The sequence below is a fragment of the Triplophysa dalaica genome, chromosome 16 (assembly GCF_015846415.1).
Source record: "Triplophysa dalaica isolate WHDGS20190420 chromosome 16, ASM1584641v1, whole genome shotgun sequence".
Classification (NCBI taxonomy): domain Eukaryota; kingdom Metazoa; phylum Chordata; class Actinopteri; order Cypriniformes; family Nemacheilidae; genus Triplophysa; species Triplophysa dalaica.
In genome coordinates this window covers 14,820,854-14,842,364 of record NC_079557.1, presented here as the reverse complement: position 1 = coordinate 14,842,364, position 21,511 = coordinate 14,820,854, and the positions used below count along the sequence as shown (strand labels likewise).

Genomic DNA, 21,511 nt, shown 5'->3' with positions numbered 1-21,511 from the left:
AAACCACTTAAACCATTACCATTTCGTCAATGGTTTCTATGGTTTTTTTCAGCAGGGAAAAAACGTAGAAACCTAGAAACCATAACGCAAAAAATCTAATGGTTTCTATTAAAAACATTTATGAACCAATAGCTGTTTCCATTAAATTCCTTTTTGTATTGTGTTTTGGGCATTTCAACAGGATTTAATATCACATCAATATAATCCATCACATACCAGTAGAATCACTTTCAATTAAAACCAATACAATTCATACTTTAACCGTTAAATCCATTGAAATGTCTAGTGTTTTGGGCAGGGTTCGTTTTTTTTTCAGCAGTCAACATGCTTGTTCAAGTAAACACTTTGCTTGTTTCAGCAACTTTATATAAATTATGTATTCATTTTCTGATTAAGTTACAATATTCTTGGAACATTTTTAGGCTAATGTACTAAACTCATTTATAAGGTAAACAAATTGTCTTTTTAAGGGCAAAATTTCCCAAGGACTTTATAATAAAAAAACGAATCTGAAACTTCCATGTTTTTACCAACACTGTATGTATACATGTTCACTTTTAGTTGTGTGTTTCTTTTATTGTCCTCCAATATGTAAATCTTGTTCACATGCAGAATTTGAATACCAAAGTCAAAAGTATGCTTGGTTTGTAGTGCCCTCTTGTGGTTGGTTATTGAGATTTTTGGAAAAATGGTACAACAATATTCGTCAGTAAATAGTCATATTTTCCTCCACCTCATGTCATGTCAAACCTGTATTGCTTTTTTTTATCTGCGGAACACAAAAGAAGATATTTTGAAGAATGTTGGTAAATGATAACTGTTGGTCCCCATTGACTTTAAAAGTCCATATACAATAAATGTCTATTGGTGCCAACTGTTGTCTGTATAATTTGATATTTTCGTTTGGTTTATTATTGAATGAGTCACATTTAGCTCATCTTTAAAGTTTATGAATAACAATTTCTGGACATTTACAACTTTACTCGGATCTCAATACATTTAACAAACAATGGTGGTCTAGTGGGTTAAACCACTGAACTGGTAAATCAAAGGTTGCTGGTTCGATCCCAGCAGCCACCACCAGTGTGTCCTTGAGCAAGACACTTTATTCCATGTTGCTCCAGGGGGATTGTCCGTGTAATAAGTGCACTGTAAGTTGCTTTGGATAAAAGCATCTGCTAAATTTAAATGCAATGCAACAAATATTGCAAAAATGATCATTCCTTTTAGTGAGCAAACCACAATTACTTACACTTGTTTGGAACCATTGTACAGTAAAAACTTCCTCTGACAGACATGTTTATTTTACAAGTTGCAGATATTTAATTCTCAACATGAAAAAGCAACATTTGTCAAAAGCTCAGAATGTTATTGAGCCCAGCAATTCATTTCAGTAACCTGATTTAGGCTTTGCCATGACGTATTCAATACTTATTTCTCTATTAAGGCCAGTAATAACAAACAAACATACCGCTGATACAAACGGCCATAAACTGTGAGGTACAGACTCAGTTTGCACAAAAGCACTGTGTTTTTGAAACAAAACAAACAAATACATTTAAAAGCTGAGCAAGTGCACATTTAAATAAAGCTAATCATTTTTAACAACATAGTTTAACAACATAATGGATATACTGAATACCTTATTGACTTATAATGGTTTAACATCTTGTATGATTGAAAACTTACGTCATTGCGGATTATAAATGAAGAGCACAAACAGCAAGCAAACTGCTTTCTTTGGAATGTGCTGTGTCACAGTACTCATACAAAATATGAAGCCATAACGGCATTAGAAAAGTAGAGTTCATTTTTTCACTGATAAATCACATTCTTATACGTGTCACAAGTGTGTTTATACAATATAAATAAATGATGCTATAAATATTTGTCAAATTATTATGATAAAAAAACAAATCACTTGTAAATTATCACAAAAATAAAACTGATTTCACTTTTCTTGGTCAATCTTATGATTTTCCTCTACAAGATTGTCATATTCAGTTGGCCACCAAGTAGATCTCAAAGTACTTAAAGTAAAATCAGAAAGCCTCTTTCAATATAACAGAAACAGACTTCAAAGGGACGACCAAAGCTGCTCGAGCTAAGCAGCAACATAGAAAAAAGGCAACCTTGTACACATTTGCGAAACAACTTTTGGACTTCCATGTAGTTGCCCCCCTATAGGCACTGAGGTAAAGTGGGACCCCATGACGCTCATGACTATACCATCTCATGATCATCCCCCACCAACAGAGAGTGCTTGGCCGGTTCACTGAAGACCATGCTGTTGAGAGAGTGTTTGTCTGAGCGCAGAGAGTTGATGGAGGCTCTGCTGTAGTTGACCAAACGGTCGAGCAGGCTGAGTTCGGGCGAAGGGCGACGCAGCTCTCCCATGCCGATATGAACGCTGACATCTGAAAGGCTGCCTTGTCGTTTCGCCTGACCCATTCGCCTTTCCAGTTCCTCAGCGCTGGGTTTAGTGTAACTGAAGACACAGAAAATGAGTGTGAAAGCACAGCCTAGTCAGCCTTCTACTTTAAAAATAGAAGAATCCACACCAGCTGCCAATGTTTATTAAAATCTTTTATTATTAAGGAATTAAGATTTGTATGGTCTAATGTTTTTGTCAGAATAATCGCTCACCATTTTAGCATGAGGGAGGAGACCACCACAGAGACTGAGGAAGCAGCCATAGCAGCAGATCCCATCCATGGTTGCAGTACCAACCCAACAGGCATAAACACACCTGCACATATAGTAAAAAAACCTGTTAATGCAACTCAACCAATAATAAACTGTAATGTCTGCTAGCTTGATTTGGGCTAAAGGTATTGTAAACCCCTAAACGGAAGATTCTGTCATCATTTACTCACCCTCTTGTTATTTCAGACCTGTATGACTTTCTTCCGCAGAACAAGAAAGACGACATTTTGAAAAATGTTGTTAAGGAAGAGAACAGATACCTATTGACTTCTATGATATGGACACAAGACCAATGCAAGTTCAACATTCTTCGAAATATCATCTTTCGTGTTTTGCGGAAGGAAGAAAGTCATACAGGTTTGAAATGACAAGAGTAAATGAGTAAATTATTATTTTTGGATGAACTATGGCTTTTAATAGATTTTACCTGCAGCGATGGGAATTCCCACAAGATTATAGATTAGTGCAAATACAAAGTTGATTCTGATTCTCTTTACTGTTTTCTTGGAAAGATCAATACTCCCAACAACATCAAGAAGATCGTTCTGAGAAGAGTTAGAAAAAAAGAAAAAGTTAATCAAAAAGACTGGGTCATGTTGAACTAAATGCCTTAAACAACATGTACAGTAACTGTCCAAAAAACTTTTTTTAAACACAAAAGAATATACAGGTATACAATCAAAACAAGGCACATCTACAAAGATCATTTTCCTTAAAACAATTAAAGCATTAAAAACTTGCTTTAATCTTGTGTACACTACTGTGTGTGGCTGTTCTGACTGTGATAAGCTTTAACCACAAATGTATTCAACATATCTAACCCAGCCGTTAGTGTCCATACCCTAATAAGCACCACATCAGCAGCCTCGATAGCTACATCAGTGCCTGTGCCAATGGCGATGCCGACATCTGCCATAGCCAACGCAGGAGAGTCGTTCACTCCGTCGCCCACCATGGCCACACGCTTTCCTGCTAGCTGGAGTTGCTCCACCTTCGCCACCTTGTGTGATGGCAAGACTTCAGCAAACACCTTCCTGATACCCACCTGGACACAACACCACAACACAACCCCAGTGACGATTTACTTCTGCCATGAGGGCCATTAACATTTGACCCGGCTTGTGAAAACCCAGTTTAAAGGTCCAGTGTATGTAATTTAGCGGCATCTACTGATATGGTAGCAAACAGCAACCAATGGCTCACTCCAATCCTCCCGTTCCCCATCGAAGCACTATGGTGGCTAAGAGAGGATTAAGATGTTGTTACGTTTTCGCTTCTTTGCAGAAGGAGATAAAGAATTTACGAGACTTGCTCTATCGAGGAGTTTATCCGTTTAGGGCTACTGTAGAAACAAAATGGCGAATTCCATGTAAGGGGACCCACGGTGTATTTAGATAGAAATAAGTCATTCTAAGGACTATAAAAACACAACGCTTCGTTATGTAAGGTCTTTATACACCTCTGAACAGATTGTGATGTATATTATATTGCATTTCTGTCCAAATATCCTCCAAAAAATTACACATTAGACTAAGAATATTAAAACTAGATTATGAGACTTTAACCTGGATTTCACATACAGTGTCACATTTACTGGGAGATTAAGGGATGCTGTACCTGAGCAGCGATGGCTCTGGCTGTTTTGCTGTTGTCCCCGGTCATTAATACAACTTCTATCCCCATCGCTGTCAGAGTGTGCACGGCCAACTCAGCTTCAGGCTTCACTGTATCCGCTATAGCCACCATCGCACAAAGCTCACCTGAAAATAAAACACGTTCACAGAATGAATTATGTTGTTTTGAACACTTTACTTTGATCGTATTTGACTTAATTAACACATTTATCTACAATTTTTTGAACTTCAACTGATTTAAAACGTTCCCTGTTCAAACTGGAAGTTGGGGCACCACTTTTACCAGTGATGATGTCACTGCAGTATTTGCATACATGGATGAGTCTCAGTAACTCTCGATGTTTCCTCAAATTGTGTGGCAGAAAAGACAGAATTGTCCCTGCACTCACCGTCCACAGCTACCAGTACAGCGGTGCGTCCTCTTTTTTCATGTTCCATCATGGCTTCATCTACATCTTCTTGCACCTGAAGCGCGTTTCTCTTCATCCACTCTCTGTTCCCTATCAGCACCGTGTATGAGGCCGACTGGACAACAGCTGAAACAGACAAACTAGTTTACCAGACCTCTCCAAGCCTTGTGAGCTCCACACCGTGTCTACACCGACACAAAATGACAATGTAACCATTAGAACCTATTATAATTTTGTCCACACTGGATGGGTCGTGTCCCGCTGGCCAAATCAGGTGTAGACACAGTGTTAGGCGCGATTTCCAAGACAATGCTTAAACTTAAGCCAGGACTATGCCTTGGTCAAATTCGGATATTTAAGTTGCTTTTATAAGAATGCATTAGAAAAAACATTACTGGTGTGCTTCTTGAGACAAAACAGTGGCAATGACGTATTTTAAGATCTTCTCTGTTAAGACAGCTCTAACATTCATTTTATTTTGAATAGGGATGCACTTATATGTAAATTTTGGTCGATAACCGGTAATTTTTTAACATTAGAAGCCGATAACCGATATACAGTATCCAAAATCCCCATAGGCTGAAACAAAAGGCAAAAAGTGGACAACTGCTTTTATTTAAAAACATTCTCCGCGGAAAACGTTTCCACAGACAAAAAATAATGTTGCCAAGCCTACTTTAAACTAGTTAACTATTCCTTAACCTTCAAACTATTCTGGAATATTTAATAAACAAATGATAGATGTTCTTCCAGATTTTTTTTTCAATAGCCATTTGTCTAACAGGTCTCAAGACAGAAAGCATTCAGACAGGAATCGGATTCAAACAATATGCTTCTGCTCCTATACAGTGGGAAGAAAAAGTGTGTGAACCTTTTGGAATTTCATGGTTCTCAGAATAAATTTGTCAAAAAATGTGATCTGATCTTCATCCTAGTCAAGGGTATTGACAAATAAAATATGTCTTAAATAATAACACAACATTTTTTGGATCTTTCATGTCTTCATTGAGAACAACCAAAAAATACTCAGTGCTTGTGGAAAAAGTATGTGAACCCTTGAGTTAATGACCTAATTAGGGTTAGGAGTCCGGTTTAAGCACACCTGGAGTCTTGTTAAGATAATAAGTTTGGAGGTGTGGACTACAGCCTCATAAACTGATAAGAACCCCTCAAACTTTTGGAGTTTGCTCTGCACATGCAGAACACGCTTATGTGAGCCATGCCTCGCCAAAAAGAGCTTTCAGAAGAGCGACAATCAAGAATTGTTAATTTACATAAATCTGGCAAGGGTTACAAAGTTATCTCAAAGACTTTAGAAATTCACCAGTCTACAGTTAGGAAAACAATCTACAAATAGAGACACTTTGGGACTGTTGCTACTCTACCAAGAATTGGGCGCCCAGTCAAAATGACACCAAGAGCACAACAAAGACTCATCAATGAGGTAAAGCGTAAGCGTTATATATCTGCATTTTATTATACAATAAATTACAAGCCTTATTGGTATTAGCTGATAAACGGTCATTTTTAATGTTATTGATATCGGCCAATACCGATATGGCCAATAATTTATCGTGCATCCCTTATGTTGAAAACTTTGTTAACTGGCACCCATTCACTTTCATTAGTTTGTGTCCATACAATTGGAGCCGGCACTGTTTGGTTGCCAACTTTGTCTAAATATCTTCTTTAATATTGCTATCAGAATAACTTTGATTATACTGGAATATGACGCATATTTACAAAAATCAAACCCCAGAGATGGGGTGACACTTACTGAGTGGCTGTGGGTCCACGATGAGCGGGTGTTCATCGGTGTGGTTTCTTGTATCGCTGATCTGGATCAACAGAGCATCCTGCAGGTTCGTCTCACTGTCACTGTCTTCTCTCCTGAGCAAGTTCTCTGTGTTACAGATCAAACACCTGATCCCACAACCTGGCACCGCTTGAAAATCTGTACAGGTGCCAAGAGAGTCTGTGCCCAACTCCTGAACACAGAGGACCGTTGTTAATTTAAATGCCAAATACAGTCTTTCATGCAAATCAAAAGTGGACAGTGAATGCTGATCACTACCATTTCAAACAGCTACCCTGTCAACGCCATATAATTTTGTTAATGCTTGCAAAGTTTTTTTTTTAAATACTGTATTTCTATATACTGTCTTCAGTGTTACTGTGTAAACAATACTTAAAATTGAACATCACCAATAAATAGAACAGTTCATTTTGAACTTAACTTTATAGGTAGAATGAATTATTCTTTATTTACTTAAAGAATCATTAAAACACAGTAAAACCTGTTTGCAGTATTTGGTAATCGCAGCCCCCAACGGATGTTCGCTGTTATTCTCCGCTGTGCCCATGATCGCCAGCAATTTCGAGCGTGGGATCCGATTCCCCTCCGCCAGCATCTTCACCTGGACCACTTTGGGTGCTCCATACGTGATGGTGCCAGTTTTATCGAAGACCACCGTCTGGATCTGAAAGCACAAACAAATTTATGACATGCCCTTCCTCTTCACGATCATCAAAGTTCAAGCTATACAAAAATCTGCCCTAACCTTGTGTGCCATTTCTAATGGTTCTCCACCCTTGATAAGAATTCCATTCTGGGCCCCCACTCCAGTTCCCACCATCACCGCTGTCGGGGTGGCGAGACCCAGTGAGCAAGGGCAGGCGATACACAGCACGGTGATTGAGGCCTGGAAGGCGAAGCGGATCACTGCCTCGGTCTCAGATATGCTTTTATCATAACCCTGTAAAGACAAGCATTCAATATTTTAAGAGAATATCGTTGCTGTCCTTCGAAAACCTTGTATCTTCATATTTCATGGTGTTTTTGCCATAAATCATTATTATTAGTCACCCTTTGTTTGTCACTGGGTTTTGCAAATATCTAACCAGTAAAAAGTGCTGGTCAACTGTGACAAGTGTTTAATCATCAAAAAGAACTGCTTTGTTTTCCATTTCTTGAAAAAAAACGAATTTGTAAAAATTTTGAAAAAAGATATATAATTTATTTCTTAATGTGATTCTAGGCCTATACGTATTATAATACAAGTATTGCATTGCATTATATGATAGAGCAACAGCACTGATGTCATCGGCATAAAAATGTAATGTAAATGTAAATTAAACGTTATAATACATGGACCTGGCATCAAGCATTTATACATGAATAAATAAGACAAACAAAAATCTAAACATTGCTCTAAAGAAACAGGGTGCACTTACAGGGAAATATTTCTCCACCAGTGGAAAGTCGACAAAGCCGATCAGGATCCAGGCTATCAGAGTGATGAAGGAGATTACGACAATGAAGGGAACAAAGTAGCCGCTGATCTTATCTGCATATTGCTGAATGGGAGCCTGAATTTGGACGGATTTAAAAAATGGTTTACTTTAAAACAAATTAAAGCATTTTTGTCTTGTTCTCTAGTACAAATATCAAAATTCTTAAACAAAATAGGCTATGTTTACTTGACAAAGAATGTAACCAAAGATATATTGTCTTGTTTAATAAAAAAAATGTAATTAATTAATTAAGCTTATGTTTGAAACAAGCAAAACATGTGTCTGAGGATTAAGAAAAATAAACTTGAATTAGGTACTTTAAAAAGTTAAAAGTAGTAAAAGCCGTGTTGTTGTTGATTGTTTTTAATAAACAAGTCATTCATTTTTTTGTAGTATTATGGTAAGATCGGTCTGAAGTGCTGGTGAGAATATATACAGGCTTTATTTTTTATCTTAACTTATACTTTTACTTGTTATTGAATTTATTGTAATTTAAACGTTTTTATGGTATTAAACCTATAATTTCCCTGACATAGAGAAGTACAAGTGAATAGATCACTGATCATTTCAACATGAACCTCTGTTAATTTAAACATTCTCTTCCTGTTAAATGAAATGAAACACATTCAGATGCTTGGTAAACAGACACACCTTTGAGGTCTGAGCTTCCTCTACGAGTTTGACGATCTGAGAGAGGGTGGTGTCCATGCCAACATGAGTGGCTTTGATCAGCAGAGAGCCATTCTGATTTATAGAGCCTGCGATGACCGTGCAACCCACCTTCTTCGTCACAGGCATGGCTTCACCTACACCACATAAAAAACAGATGATTGTAACCATTTGAACATGTTCGACAAGAAAGATTAGGATTCAGGGATGTGTTTAATTTTGGCGATGAAGTTTCACACAAGCATTACAAAAACAACAATTATGGATTAGTCTTCATTCAAAGCATTTGTGCTGCTGGATAGAAAATTGTCTTTTCTAACCCGTAATGAGAGACTCGTCTGCCATGGAGTGCCCTTCAATAACTCGACCATCTACTGGAAATTTCCCTCCAGGCACAACCTTCACAACATCTCCCCTCTGTACCAGCTCCACATCCACCTGCTCCTCACTTACATGAGGAAGAGAAATAGACATCATGTGTTTTCGTTTCAAAGGAAGCAAACCACATATTTGCATTTCTACAAGGAAGCACCAGTGCTTGCAATCCAGTAAGTGAGTAGCGTTACGGTGCCAAGGCTTTGGTTTTATGTAAATGAAATAAGAGAGGCTCTGCTGTTGCCATGAGAACAGTAGGAGTTTGTTTTCTGTCGGATGTAAATGAGAATCAACAAATAAAGCCCCTTTGTAGTGAACTGGCAACTAACGATCGATCGATCGATAGATAGATCATTGATCAATCACGATTTAGTATGAAAATAGTATAATGATGTCATCACTGCTGAATAATTAAAGGATGGAATCTTCAGTCTTAATTGTCTTCCTGTTCTTCATTCTCCTCATTTTTGAACATGAGGAAGAAAGAAATCAAAAATGTCTTGCAAGCACTGTGTTTACATGAAACAGGAAACCAATTCAAACCTTAACAGAGACATATCAGCATTCAGGGTAACAATTGTGGCCTCTGTTGCTTGTAAAGACATCAGCTTAGACAGAGCCTCCGAGGTCTTACTCTGTGATTAAAAACAAAGCAACAAAACCGCATTTCCGTACAATAGAACAATCGAGGAAACTAAGTTTACTTTACATGCAGGCAGATGAAGAACTTGTTTAACTAGAAATGCTTGCTCACACTCTTTACGGTCGTGAGATGTGACAAGTACCTTGGCAATTTGCTCCAGCCATCTGCCCAGCGAGATGAACACAAACAGCATAGGCGGCGTGTCGAAGAAGGTGATGGGATTTACTTTTGCCTTCTCTATCATGGCAACCAGAAGAATCACTACTGAGTACGTGAAGGCTATGGTGGTGGCCAGTACTATAAGCACATCCATATTGGCAGTCCGGTGCTTGAGAGCCTTGTAGGCTTGAACATAGAAGTAACGTCCACCAATAAACTGCAATTAAAAAAAGAAATATACATAGATATTCTAGAAACTTTTGAATTTGCATATTACATGAACGTTAAGAAGGCATTTCCTCCAACAGTGTGTTAGAATAGAAGTGAAACAGACCTGTACAGGGACACAGAAAAGGAAGGAGATCAGATTCATGATGGAGAGGCCCGGCAAAAGCTGTCTCTCCAGGAACATTGAGGAGTGGTACTTTTCTCTGTCCTCTGCTGTGGCGTTGTGTTCATGGGACGTTTCGATCTTGTGATCGACTATAATCATGTACGTCATCATGCCCATAACAGGCACGCAGAAAAACAAACTGATGAGGAACGACCTTCTCCACCTGAGAAAAGAGGGGAAAGACTACTTACGTACGAATACCCAAAGAAAGTTTTAAAAATACTTGAAGACATCAGAAGTCATATTTTTTCTGGTACTAAACCAACAGATCATTTCCTCATGCATTTTTTCCTCATGTACATACTGATGAATCTCTTGACTGTGATCCAAGTGACTTCCTGTGCGATCTTTCTTCACCAGATAGGCCTCGAATCCCATATTCTATTCATCAAAAATCAAAGTTTTATATATTTTATGTAAGAACACACCCCATGGTACATAACTTACCTGAATTGCAACTAGTTGTCTTGTGATTCATTACAAGGGTGAGATAAAATAACAGCAATTCTTTCTACTTCTTTACTATCCACTGTGGATATGCCTTAAATTTACATTTAACCATTTGGCAGATGCTTTTATCCAAAGCGACTTACATTGCATTATACTATACATTTTGTTTCGTAGTATGCGCAAACCCTGGGATTGAACCCATGACCTTGGTGTTGATAATGCTACGCTCTAACCACTGAGCAACAGGAAAGCTATATCCACAAAACAGCTCACCAGATTTGATTCATTTCAGTTTGTTGGATGTTTGTAAATTTACCTCAATCCATCGGATTACATCTCGGGGCCCGGTCACCTCTGGGTCATACTTGATGTGTGCTTTATTAGTTGCCAGGGCAACAGAAGCATAGACAACACCTTTCTGTTTCATCAAGTTGGACTCAATTTTGTGAACACAGGAGGCACATGTCATCCCTCTAACCTAGTAGAAAAAACACACGCTGTCCACACTACTTTTTTGATAGAAGCTGGGTCAAAAATCAATGTGACGACCTGCTGACATACTAACCACAAGCTCCAAGACTCCATCCGAGCCATCGTAATCCTCCATGACTGTGGCAGTAAAACCAAGCTCTCTGATACATTCCGCTATGCTCGGAGGATCAGTGATGGAGGGACTGTACCGAACCTCAGCTTTACTGGCCATCAGTGCTACCAAAACAGAATGAATCCCTGAGGAAATAAGCAATGACGTCAAATTAATTCATGTAAAAAATCCTTTATTTATTTACAATCTGCTCTAAAGCAATAAGGTCAATGAAGATGTTGGGCTGAGAAAATGTCAACAATAATATTTCGATTAATAATAAACAGAATATTTGATCGAATTTCACCTAATCTTTATCTTCTGATAACAATTTGACCAAAATTGTATCACTTTCAATGTTTCTATAACCCCTATTTGTATCACAGCCTATGTTGAAAGATCTGGGATGGACCTTTCATGTTTAAGGGTTTTTTAGCAGCTGAAGTCGTCATAGCTGGGAAAACTTCTTTAGTGGTGAACGGGAGACTATCACAAATATATATTTTTGCATTCTCATTTACTCAAACAGCAAAGTAAAAACTCAACGATAGTGTTTTGACTACTTTCAACAAAATAAAAATAAAATAGAGAGTCTGATAACAGCAGTCAAAAGAGAAAAGGATTTCAAATTTAACTGGACTTCCATAGACCCCGTTTAAGAAACACACTGGCATTATCGTTAAATTTGATGCTAATGTAATATAATCTAAGGTATGGTGTTATAAACGTGCATACATTTTTTTTATTAAAATATAAAAAACTTGAAGATTTCCAATTCTTTATACACGTCACCACAGGCTTGTGAAAAATGTCCATTACCTTGCTCGTTCTTCAGGTTCCTCTCAATGTTGGCCACGCAGGAGGCACAAGTCATCCCTCCGACCTGAATAAAACATTTAGCAATGTTGTTTGTTGAAGCCTCAGCATCACTGTCCACTTCGTTCTCTTTCGCAGCTGACCAGACTGGAGATATGGACGTACTGCGGACAGACAGAGCTGACTGCGCTGGGCTTTTGACCACTGAAGGCACCAATGAATTCGTCTCTAGTGTACGAAAAGGTAAAAGTTAACAGATGGTTTGAGTGGATTATTTAGAACACATCTCAAATTATAAAATGACAGTAAACACAAGACAAGTCAAGTGAAGAGAGCAGGTATAGCTTGATTGATGTGTATTGCTGCTTATGTACAGTTATGTACATCGTCATTATATTTTCATAACCTGGAACTTCCTAGAATGACATCTAGGCAGTATAAACCTCAACGATTTATCGAATGTACTTATAACAAATTCAAATCATCGATTTATTAAAATATTATTTCAAATTTTAGCCCATAGCAATGTCGTAATATAGTTACGGAAATTTCTGTAGGACAAATAATAAACCTTTAGTCAGATTTTTTTTAATGGTCTTAGACATATCGCAATTACGAATGTTACTTCAATATTGTTATCACACTTCAATATTGTGAATTATTAGAAGTACTTTATTTTCAAAGCTGATTTCCAAAATGCCCAGAGTGACCAAAGCATATTAAAAGAATATAAAGTCAAATATTATACATTTTTATCTGGAATAAAACATGGCAGGAATTTTTTTATTATTATTCTTTCTCTATTATGTGTTTTTAATTTTAATTTAAAATATTTTAATTCTTTTTGATATTTTAAGTTGTCAAACTTGTTATAAAGAGGACAACGCTGACGTTTCTAATCTGTTGCAAATTCCAATACCTTGATAAAAGTTCAAAATTTATATACGGTCACAAACCTTATCATGAGAAACAAACCTATCAAGGCGGCATAAACATTTGACTGGTAGTATAAGTGGGCAGACATTGTCCAGGATGTGAAATAACTACAAGATGTGGAATAAAACAAACTCACCAGGCAGAGAAGCATCAAAGCCCATGTCCTCAATGGCGGCCCTCAGTTCCTCGGGTGTAGTCACCAAAGGGTCATACTCAAAGGTTCCCTGATGATTGGCCAATGACACTCGGGCTGATCTGACTCCTTTCTTCTGCGACAACACACCCTCGATGGACTGAACGCAAGATCCACAGGTCATACCCTCAATGTGAACCTCTGCCACCGACACCAGCGGCTGGAGGAAGCTTGGCTCTGGAGACGGTAAAATGTTCTGTGGAGTGACAAACTGAACCTTAAATTTTCCTGGAGGCAGAGACTCAATGGACTTCTGTAGTTCTGCTGTTGAAACTTGTTTTGGGTTGTGTTGAATCGAAGCTTGTCTGTTCTCCAAGGACACAACCACCGAACTCACTCCTGCCAGCTTAGATATATTGTCCTGAATATTTACTACGCAAGAGTTGCAGTGCATTCCTGTAACCTGAAGCAGTGTAGTGATAGTGGAGTCCGTGATCAGCTCTGAAAGCTTCTCCTCCGTCGAGGAGACGGTCTCTTTGGGAGCATTGCGCAAGCGCTCCACTTCGCTGGCAGAAAGCTTTAATTGACGAGGTTTTGACCTAACAATGGCCTTAAAACCAGTCACTTCAATCTGGTCCACAATCTCCTCCACTTTTATGATGTAAGGCAGGTAAAAAACTGTGGCTTCTTGGGAGTCTAGAGAGACTGTAAAAATAGAATCAAAACAATTATGAATCTTGAAGGCGTGTTATTAAAAATACAATATGGCAGGTTTGCACTTAATGATGCCAAAAGCTGAAATGTATAGGATTTATTATATTTACGTTGGAAAGATCTAATAAAAATTCTATCATTTATTCACACTCATGTCATTCAAATTCTATATGACTATATTTTTCTGTGGAACACAAAAGATATTTTGAGAAATGCCTTGGTGGTTTTGTATCCATTCAGAAGTGAATTGATTCCGCTAAAGTTCGGTTACCAACATCCTTCAAAATATCTTTTTGTTTTACAGAAGTAGTACAGGTTTGGAATGACAGGAGTGTGACAAAATGAATATTTTCCTTTTGGGCTGAGCTATCCCTGGCTTTATGCAAGACTGCAGAAACGGGCAGTTCATCGTGATCACATGTAGGAAGTGTACAGATTGTGTAACATCCCTTATCTAGAACTCCTGACAGTACAGTGTCAATGAGTAATAACATATATAAACTTCTCAATGCAAAATACCATTTACCAGAAAATGTGAAAGTTTAACTGGATGACACTGTTACTCAAACTCGGATAAATGTCACAAGCCTCATCAAAACGTGATACCTTTAATCTTCTCGACCCCTTTCAACTTCCCAATCTTGCCCTCAATGGTAGTGGTGCAGGACAGACAGACCATTCCCTCAATGCGCATTTTGACTTGTTCCACCCTACAGTTGCTGCTTGAGGGAGACCCTTCCAGTAAACCGGCCGCTGGGCTGCGAATCCCATCAGGAACCAGACAGCTCATCGCCTCCCTTAGCTGTTCCACATCGACCAAAGATGGGATAAACGTGACAGCCAGGCTGTTGTTATCAGCACTCATCTCAGTCACAACCGCCCCTTTCATCTGGGCTAGTTTGCTCAGAGCCTGCTGGACAGAGTCTATGGTGCAACCAGCCTTAGTGAAGACCTTGGTTTCTGTTGGAACTGCCATTGGTGCGGTGTCTGTCAGACTGGACTCAAAGCCCATATCATCAATGGCCTCAGCTAAGGATTCTGGAGTGTGGCAATTTTGATCATATATGACAGTTGCATTGTTCAGCTCCAAGGAAACCTGTGGATTGAAAAGAGATCAAAATGTGCTGATGTGTGGCGTCGAATATAGTAAAGAAAGTTATAAAGACCCATAAAAGGCACATGGTTATGCAGAAAACACAGAAACACAATGGCATACGTGCTTGCATACATTTTTACATTGAAAAGCCCATAAGAACCTTTCTCATGCAAACCTAACCAATTTCAGGATACTTCACTCATAAATGAATATTCTTTTATCATTTAATTAATTTAATTCAAATCAATTTTATTTCACAATGTGCATTGTTCCAAAGCAGTTTTCCAGGAGAAAATAAGAAAAGGTAAAACACATTATCATTTAGTCACACTTACATCATTTCAAACCTGTATGGCCTTCTTTCTTCTACAGAACACGAAAGAAATATTTGGAAGAACCAAACAACATTGACCCCTCAATTGTGTGAACACAAATCCACAGAGACTATTCTCAAAATATCTTCTTTAGTGTTCCATAGAATAATAGGTCTTGAACCACATCAGGGTGAATAAATGATGACAGAATTGTTATTTTGGGGTGAAATATCCCTTTAAGGCCATGCTATATTGTGAATATTGAAACAGCTTAAGGGTTGTGGACAAACGTGGTAACAATGGCCTCTGGTACCTTGCATAATAACATCATTATACAGAGTAACACTTTGTGCTGTGAAGAAAATTAAGTCTTATGGTGAACCTAACGTGAATCCTCAGGCAGCTCACAATGTTGAGTCACATTATCATGTGACCCTTAAACCCTGACTTCCACATAAAGATACAGCAGGAAGTCTGTTTCCACACAATAAGCACAATTCTTGACTGACTTGTCCGTTTTGGCTCAGTGAATGTTTCTGTGTTCAGTTTTTGGTATTAGACGGCACTGGTCAATAGTAATATCGCCAGTCCTTGTTTTTAAAAGGTTAAAACAACATCTTACACAAATGATTAAATTTTGCGCTAATTTGACTCGTGTCTGCAGGGTAACTGTGTTTTTAAGGGAAAGGGCAGGATGAATTAGGAAAAATTAGATTGTGACTTGAAGTTCAACATACGAGAGGCTTTCTTCAATTATGTCCCAGTGGCTGGAGGGGAAGCTCTCTGGTTAATGTTATTACTAGTTTATATTGCTGTCGAAATGCTTTCTCAGCAACCCAAAGGGCACTGGGGCCTGTACCATGAATGTAGCTGAACAATCTCAGGGTTAAAGGATTGGTTTTAAGTTGACAAAGCCAAACCAACGTGATCAAGCTCTGTGTGATCATGAAGCAGCTCAAAGAGCTTCTTTTGTGTCAACTAACGCTTTGATCCTGAAGCTAATATTAGTTCACATGAACGAGTGATGTCGGCATCGCAAAACTAATCACATTCAACATGGACAGGAGGAGTTCCGGTAAGTTTCTTAGAAAATAATTATGAGCACTTATAGTAACACAAAAACTAATTTCAGCCATGGATAAGTATTTGATTTTATTACACATTATAAAAAAGAACTAGCCATTATTACATGCACTGTGAATTAGTTGTGCCATTTAAATGTGAATTTGCTCGCAAGCTGATTGGTTCAGTTTTGGTGGGAGATCTCTAATCTAGATCATAACCTGCTCCGGAGCAGGTTAGTCGTGCAGCGTAAATTACCATGGTGATGAACACAGATTAAAGGGGTCATATGGCACGAATACGTGTTTTTATGTGTCTTTGGTGTGTTATAAGTTGCCTATAGATGTATTAGACACGTAAAATTGCAATAATGAAAGAGTTGGAACAAAAGATTAACTCTTATCTAAAACAAATGCTCACCCAGACCTGCCTGAAATGCCTCTTGTAACCGCACCCCCGCAAATCTGCATCAGTTCGTGGTATGATTTCACCAAGACCACCCAAATGTATACGCAAGTAAGGTGGGTGTAGCTGTCAGTACAATTGCTTTGGAACCTGATGTTCCAAATATTGTAAGAAGCGTTACATTTCCGTCACACGCCTGAAGTTTTGCAGACCAATCACTACGCACTGGTTAACTGGCCAATCATAGCGCACCTCGCTTTTCAGAGCGATGAGTTTTAGTTTCAGAGAGAGGAGATGCATACATGAACGGTATGTATAAAATACAGTTTTTTAACCTTAAATCATTTATACACAGTGCATTACATCTAAAGCAAGTGATCAAAGCTGAGCTACTATCATTGTACCCAAAACCCAGGGTTGGCGCAAACTAATCCTTAACGTACCTAGCTAGCCACCTAAACCGGCTTCATGGTACAGGCCCACTGGTGTTTAGTATTTAATAGGCCTGGAGCGACGTCAAAATAATAGGTCAAAATTTCCTAAAGTACCCCACAGTCATAGCTGTTGTTTTTATATGCATTGCTTTCGTGTTTTCTAGGACAAAGAAACGAACCTTGGCTTCCTATCTTGGGAAGGAGATGCAATTCATTCAAAATATACGCAAAAAACTGAATTTTATATTGTGTTTAAAACAGCACAGTGTTTTTTTTAATTTTTTGAACAAGAGAGTTATGCTGGTACTGTAAAGAGTAAACAGGCTGGTCTTTCATTTTGTATAACAGTAAAATAATTGTATTTATTTTAATTTGTGTAAAGCATAATATTTTTTGCTGTGCAAAACTGTTGTTCAATAAAGTATATTATTAAGATATTTTTGGTATTTATTTGATACATTATGTTTTTTATTAATCGGGCAGCAGAAAAATAATCGTTAGATTAACCGCAAAATTAGTTGTTAGATTAGTCGAATAATCAATAAAATAATCGTTTAATAAATAATCGTTTACACCCAGCCCTAGTATTTAACAATGATTCATGGAAAAAAGACACCTGGAAATGTAATCTCTAGCCCGGCAGGGTTTATATTTGTTTATTTAGCACAAATGCTGAAATTTGCACCGATTTGTCCATAAAACGTGTAAATAATGAAAAAGAACATATGGACGAAACCGGAACAAGTGCAGCGAGACATACAACAAAGGCCTACAGAATAATTCCCTTTCAGTTAACTTGTATATAGATCTAAAAGTATTATGACTTTGTGTCTGGTGGGACTGGTATAATGTAAATCCTCACCTGTATATGAATGACACCTGGCAGACCCCCGATTCGTCCCTCAATGGACTGGACACAAGAGCCACAGGTCATACCCTCAACCCCCAGACTAACACGACATAAATTCAGTGCCATGACTTCTCTGAAAGATTAAGGCACACAGATGCACATGTTATAACATGAATAAACAACATCTTTTACCCATCAAGACAACAAACACATGTGGTTAACAGCCTTATTGTAGAATAAACAAACACAACTTTATTCTGAAGTGACATGAGACTACCACCAAAAGCCAGCAAGTTGATTAAGAAATTGTCATACAGGATGTACAAGGTTTTGTGACCTGTGAGATCAAAGTTTTTGCCCTGTATATTTATATGCCGTGGAGTTTACATTGAAATCGAAACAATACGTGACTAAGGCAACGTACACTGCAATAAATCAATATTTAAAGATATTTACATCACAAGCCTGTTGATCTATTTATATTATATATTTAATTGCTTTTCTTTAGTGTTAAATAGTTTTTGTCACATAATGATGAAAGATTTAAACGATTGAGATTCGTAACAATTAAACTTATAACGTGTCATATTAATATTATTATTATTAACACGAATATTAATCAATTACTGTCAACTAAAAACATAGACTCGCACGACGTTATTTTCATTACTGTAAGATATATGTATACATCACTTCAAGTTAGTAGTAAAGTGTTTTTACAAAGAGAAAGTCTTTCTTTTACAACGCCAATTCGGAAAACGTTTTTCAGTCTTTTGCAAATGTTAACGTTACGTTATACGACACGTCTCCAAATCTGACCCGTCTACCCCGAAACTAACGCAAACATTTACGTTATAACGTTAGATACTCACGGAGCATGAAACTGTGATATATGTTCTTTACCTTTCATGCGATGTGGCGATCCAGCCTCACACCGTTACCTTCACTTGTTTTCGGGCAGTTTCACTGTCACTTTTCACGCCGACAGCGTTAGCTGGCTAACATATATTTTCCCAGTTTTAGGTAGGTTTTACGTTCTTAATTACAACAAATATCCCTAAATCGATCAAACCACACGTGTGTGTAATATCTACACACAGCAGGAGAGCGGATTCTTACAAAAGTCACCCTGGAGATAGTTAAATCCATGCGGAATGTTCGGATTTTACACAAACGACGTACAGCTTTCCATGGAGTACTCGAGAACATCAACCACTGCCGGTACATGCGCAGGCGTAAGCGACGTCGTGGCAGATTCAATGACCTCAGCAATGCGTAACCTGCGCGATACTTTGAAAATGAGTCAGGAAAACAGTACTTTGAAAAACAATCAGGACTGCTGAGAGAATTATTGGTGCCCGTCTGCCCAACCTCAAAGATCTCTACGACTCCAGAAAGAGAAAATGGGCAAAAAAATTATTTATGGCCCCACTCACCCAGCTTGCTCCCTCTTCGAACTTTTGCCATCTGGCCAGCCCTACAGAGCACTGACCACCAGAACAGCCAGACACAAGAACAGTTTTTCCCGCAGGCTATACTCAGCCTGGACAATTTAAAGCTCTTACTACACAGTGTCCATCGCATTGGACGCTTGCACAAAGCATCTGGAAACTGTACATTGTAAACAAAAGGTTAAACCTGTTAATATCGCATCTGTACACTGTTTACATATAATACAAAATAAAATGTAGATTCTTTGTCTATATTTTTTCCCTTTTTATATATAGTGATTTTATTTCTCATTTTTATATCTAAATGTATATTTGCACTATGTTTGGACCATGTATGCTTGCACATATGTTTGCTTAATTCCTTGTGTTTGTAAACATACTTGGCAGTAAAGCTCTTTCTGATTCTGTAAAATAATGATCACAAGTTAATTATAAAAAATGCGGATATTGTAGCTAATACATTACAATACAAAGTCAAACATGTAATTAACACACTAAGAACTGTTGTTTTCTTTTTCATAATCATTTATTATATGTTTGAAGTTTATGTCTGGTTTAAAAAATATTTAATCTGGTGGATTAACATGTTGGTTCATATACATCAACATGTCTTGAAGTAATTTGATGTTAGTTACTGAAGATGTCTTTAAGATATTTGTTAAACAAGTGAACACATCACCCAAATGAAAAAGTACTGCATTGAGTAGGCTATTCGGTTAAAGGGATACTTCACCTAAAAATAAAAATTCTGTCATCATTTACTCACATTCGAGTTGTTCCAAATGTGTATAAATGTATTTGTTCTGATGAATACAGAGAAAGATCTGAAATAATGCTTATAACCAAACAGATCTCAACACCCATTGACTACCGTGGTAGGAAAGAGTGCATCAGGACTAGTGTCAAACATTCTTCAAAATGTCTTATTTTTTTTTCAACAATACAAAAATATATTATATAATTTTTCCTACTGTGAGAGTCAAGCGATCTGTTTGGTTGTAAGCATCATTCCAAATATCTTTCTCTGTGCTCATCAGAACAAAGAAATATATACACAAATGGAACAACTCGAAGATGAGTAAATGTTGACAGAATTTTCATTTTTTGGTGAAGTATCACTTTAAGTCTGACGTCACGCAACACCATATTGGGAAGGTCATATACTGTTTCCGGGTCCAGACTCTCAATAATATTGGCAAACAAAAAAATGCTAATATACGTTCATGGCGAGCTGTAAAATTACCGGAAAACCACGATTCTAACCTTTATTTTCATAAAAATCACACTTGGCCAGTGAGAGATTCATTTTTCATAATTTATTCAAATATTGATGTCAGAGATACCGTATGGCTGGAGGATGAGTTAATAAATGCTCCGCTCATGCGATGTCAACAGTGCTGTAACAGCTGTTTAAACCGTAGCCCCGATCTCAAAGTGATGATGAATATAAAATTTCAAGAAAGCTTTTTTCCAAGATTCTAGAATATGACTTAAAAGAGAAACCATACCCTTGTATAATGAATTATCATTTGCTTATTGCTTTTATTTGTTATGGTGATTGTATTTATTTTGTGCACCTGGTATGTATTTTCTATTACAAAGATGGTTTGTAATGTACGACGGCGTTTTAGTGCCACTTAAAAGAAAAAAAGATTTCGAGATTAAAGTCGAAATGTCACGAGAATAAAGTCGAAATGTTACGAGAATAAAATCTAAATGTTTCGAGAATAAACTCGTCGTAAAACGTATTTTGTATACGTGAATGTTGTATTTTAAGAGTTTAAGTTATGTAACGTCATCTGAACCAGTGAGTTAGTTCTTAGTTCTATGGAAGGCCTTGCAAACACCAGCATTCATTTTAAGAACCTCTTTAGTTCACATTTGTACATTTTTATAAATCCTTAAGAATTGTGGCTTTTATATGCTTGATGCAACCAGCTTTTTGTACATTATGTAGTCAAGTTTTAATATTTCAATGTTTGT

At 37.5% G+C, this 21,511-nt stretch overlaps 1 protein-coding gene across 1 annotated transcript; it reads right to left on the bottom strand.

Annotated features, from left to right (window-relative positions):
• Positions 1-1,299: 1,299 nt before the first annotated feature.
• atp7a (ATPase copper transporting alpha) lies at positions 1,300-19,644 on the bottom strand. Its single transcript, XM_056769453.1, has 23 exons — positions 18,981-19,644; positions 18,090-18,210; positions 14,523-15,012; positions 13,206-13,907; positions 12,137-12,361; positions 11,300-11,463; positions 11,051-11,212; positions 10,589-10,665; positions 10,225-10,447; positions 9,874-10,107; positions 9,632-9,723; positions 9,034-9,161; positions 8,696-8,850; positions 7,985-8,119; positions 7,312-7,506; positions 7,048-7,230; positions 6,528-6,738; positions 4,730-4,876; positions 4,324-4,466; positions 3,548-3,751; positions 3,134-3,251; positions 2,647-2,749; positions 1,300-2,488 (listed from the first exon to the last, which is right to left on the bottom strand). The coding sequence occupies exons 2-23, from the start codon at positions 18,201-18,203 to the stop codon at positions 2,224-2,226; spliced, it is 4,470 nt and encodes a 1,489-aa protein (XP_056625431.1). The 5' UTR covers positions 18,204-18,210; positions 18,981-19,644; the 3' UTR covers positions 1,300-2,223.
• Positions 19,645-21,511: the final 1,867 nt, after the last annotated feature.

Bases quoted from the DNA above. Each gene is read 5' to 3' on its own strand.
- atp7a (XM_056769453.1), bottom strand. From the start codon at position 18,203: ATGGCACTGAATTTATGTCGTGTTAGTCTGGGGGTTGAGGGTATGACC. The intron at 15,013-18,089 runs GTGAGGATTTAC...TTCAATCCACAG, and splicing joins CAGGTGTCATTCATATACAG to GTTTCCTTGGAGCTGAACAA. The intron at 4,877-6,527 runs GTAAGTGTCACC...TGTCTGTTTCAG, and splicing joins CGTGGACCCACAGCCACTCA to CTGTTGTCCAGTCGGCCTCA.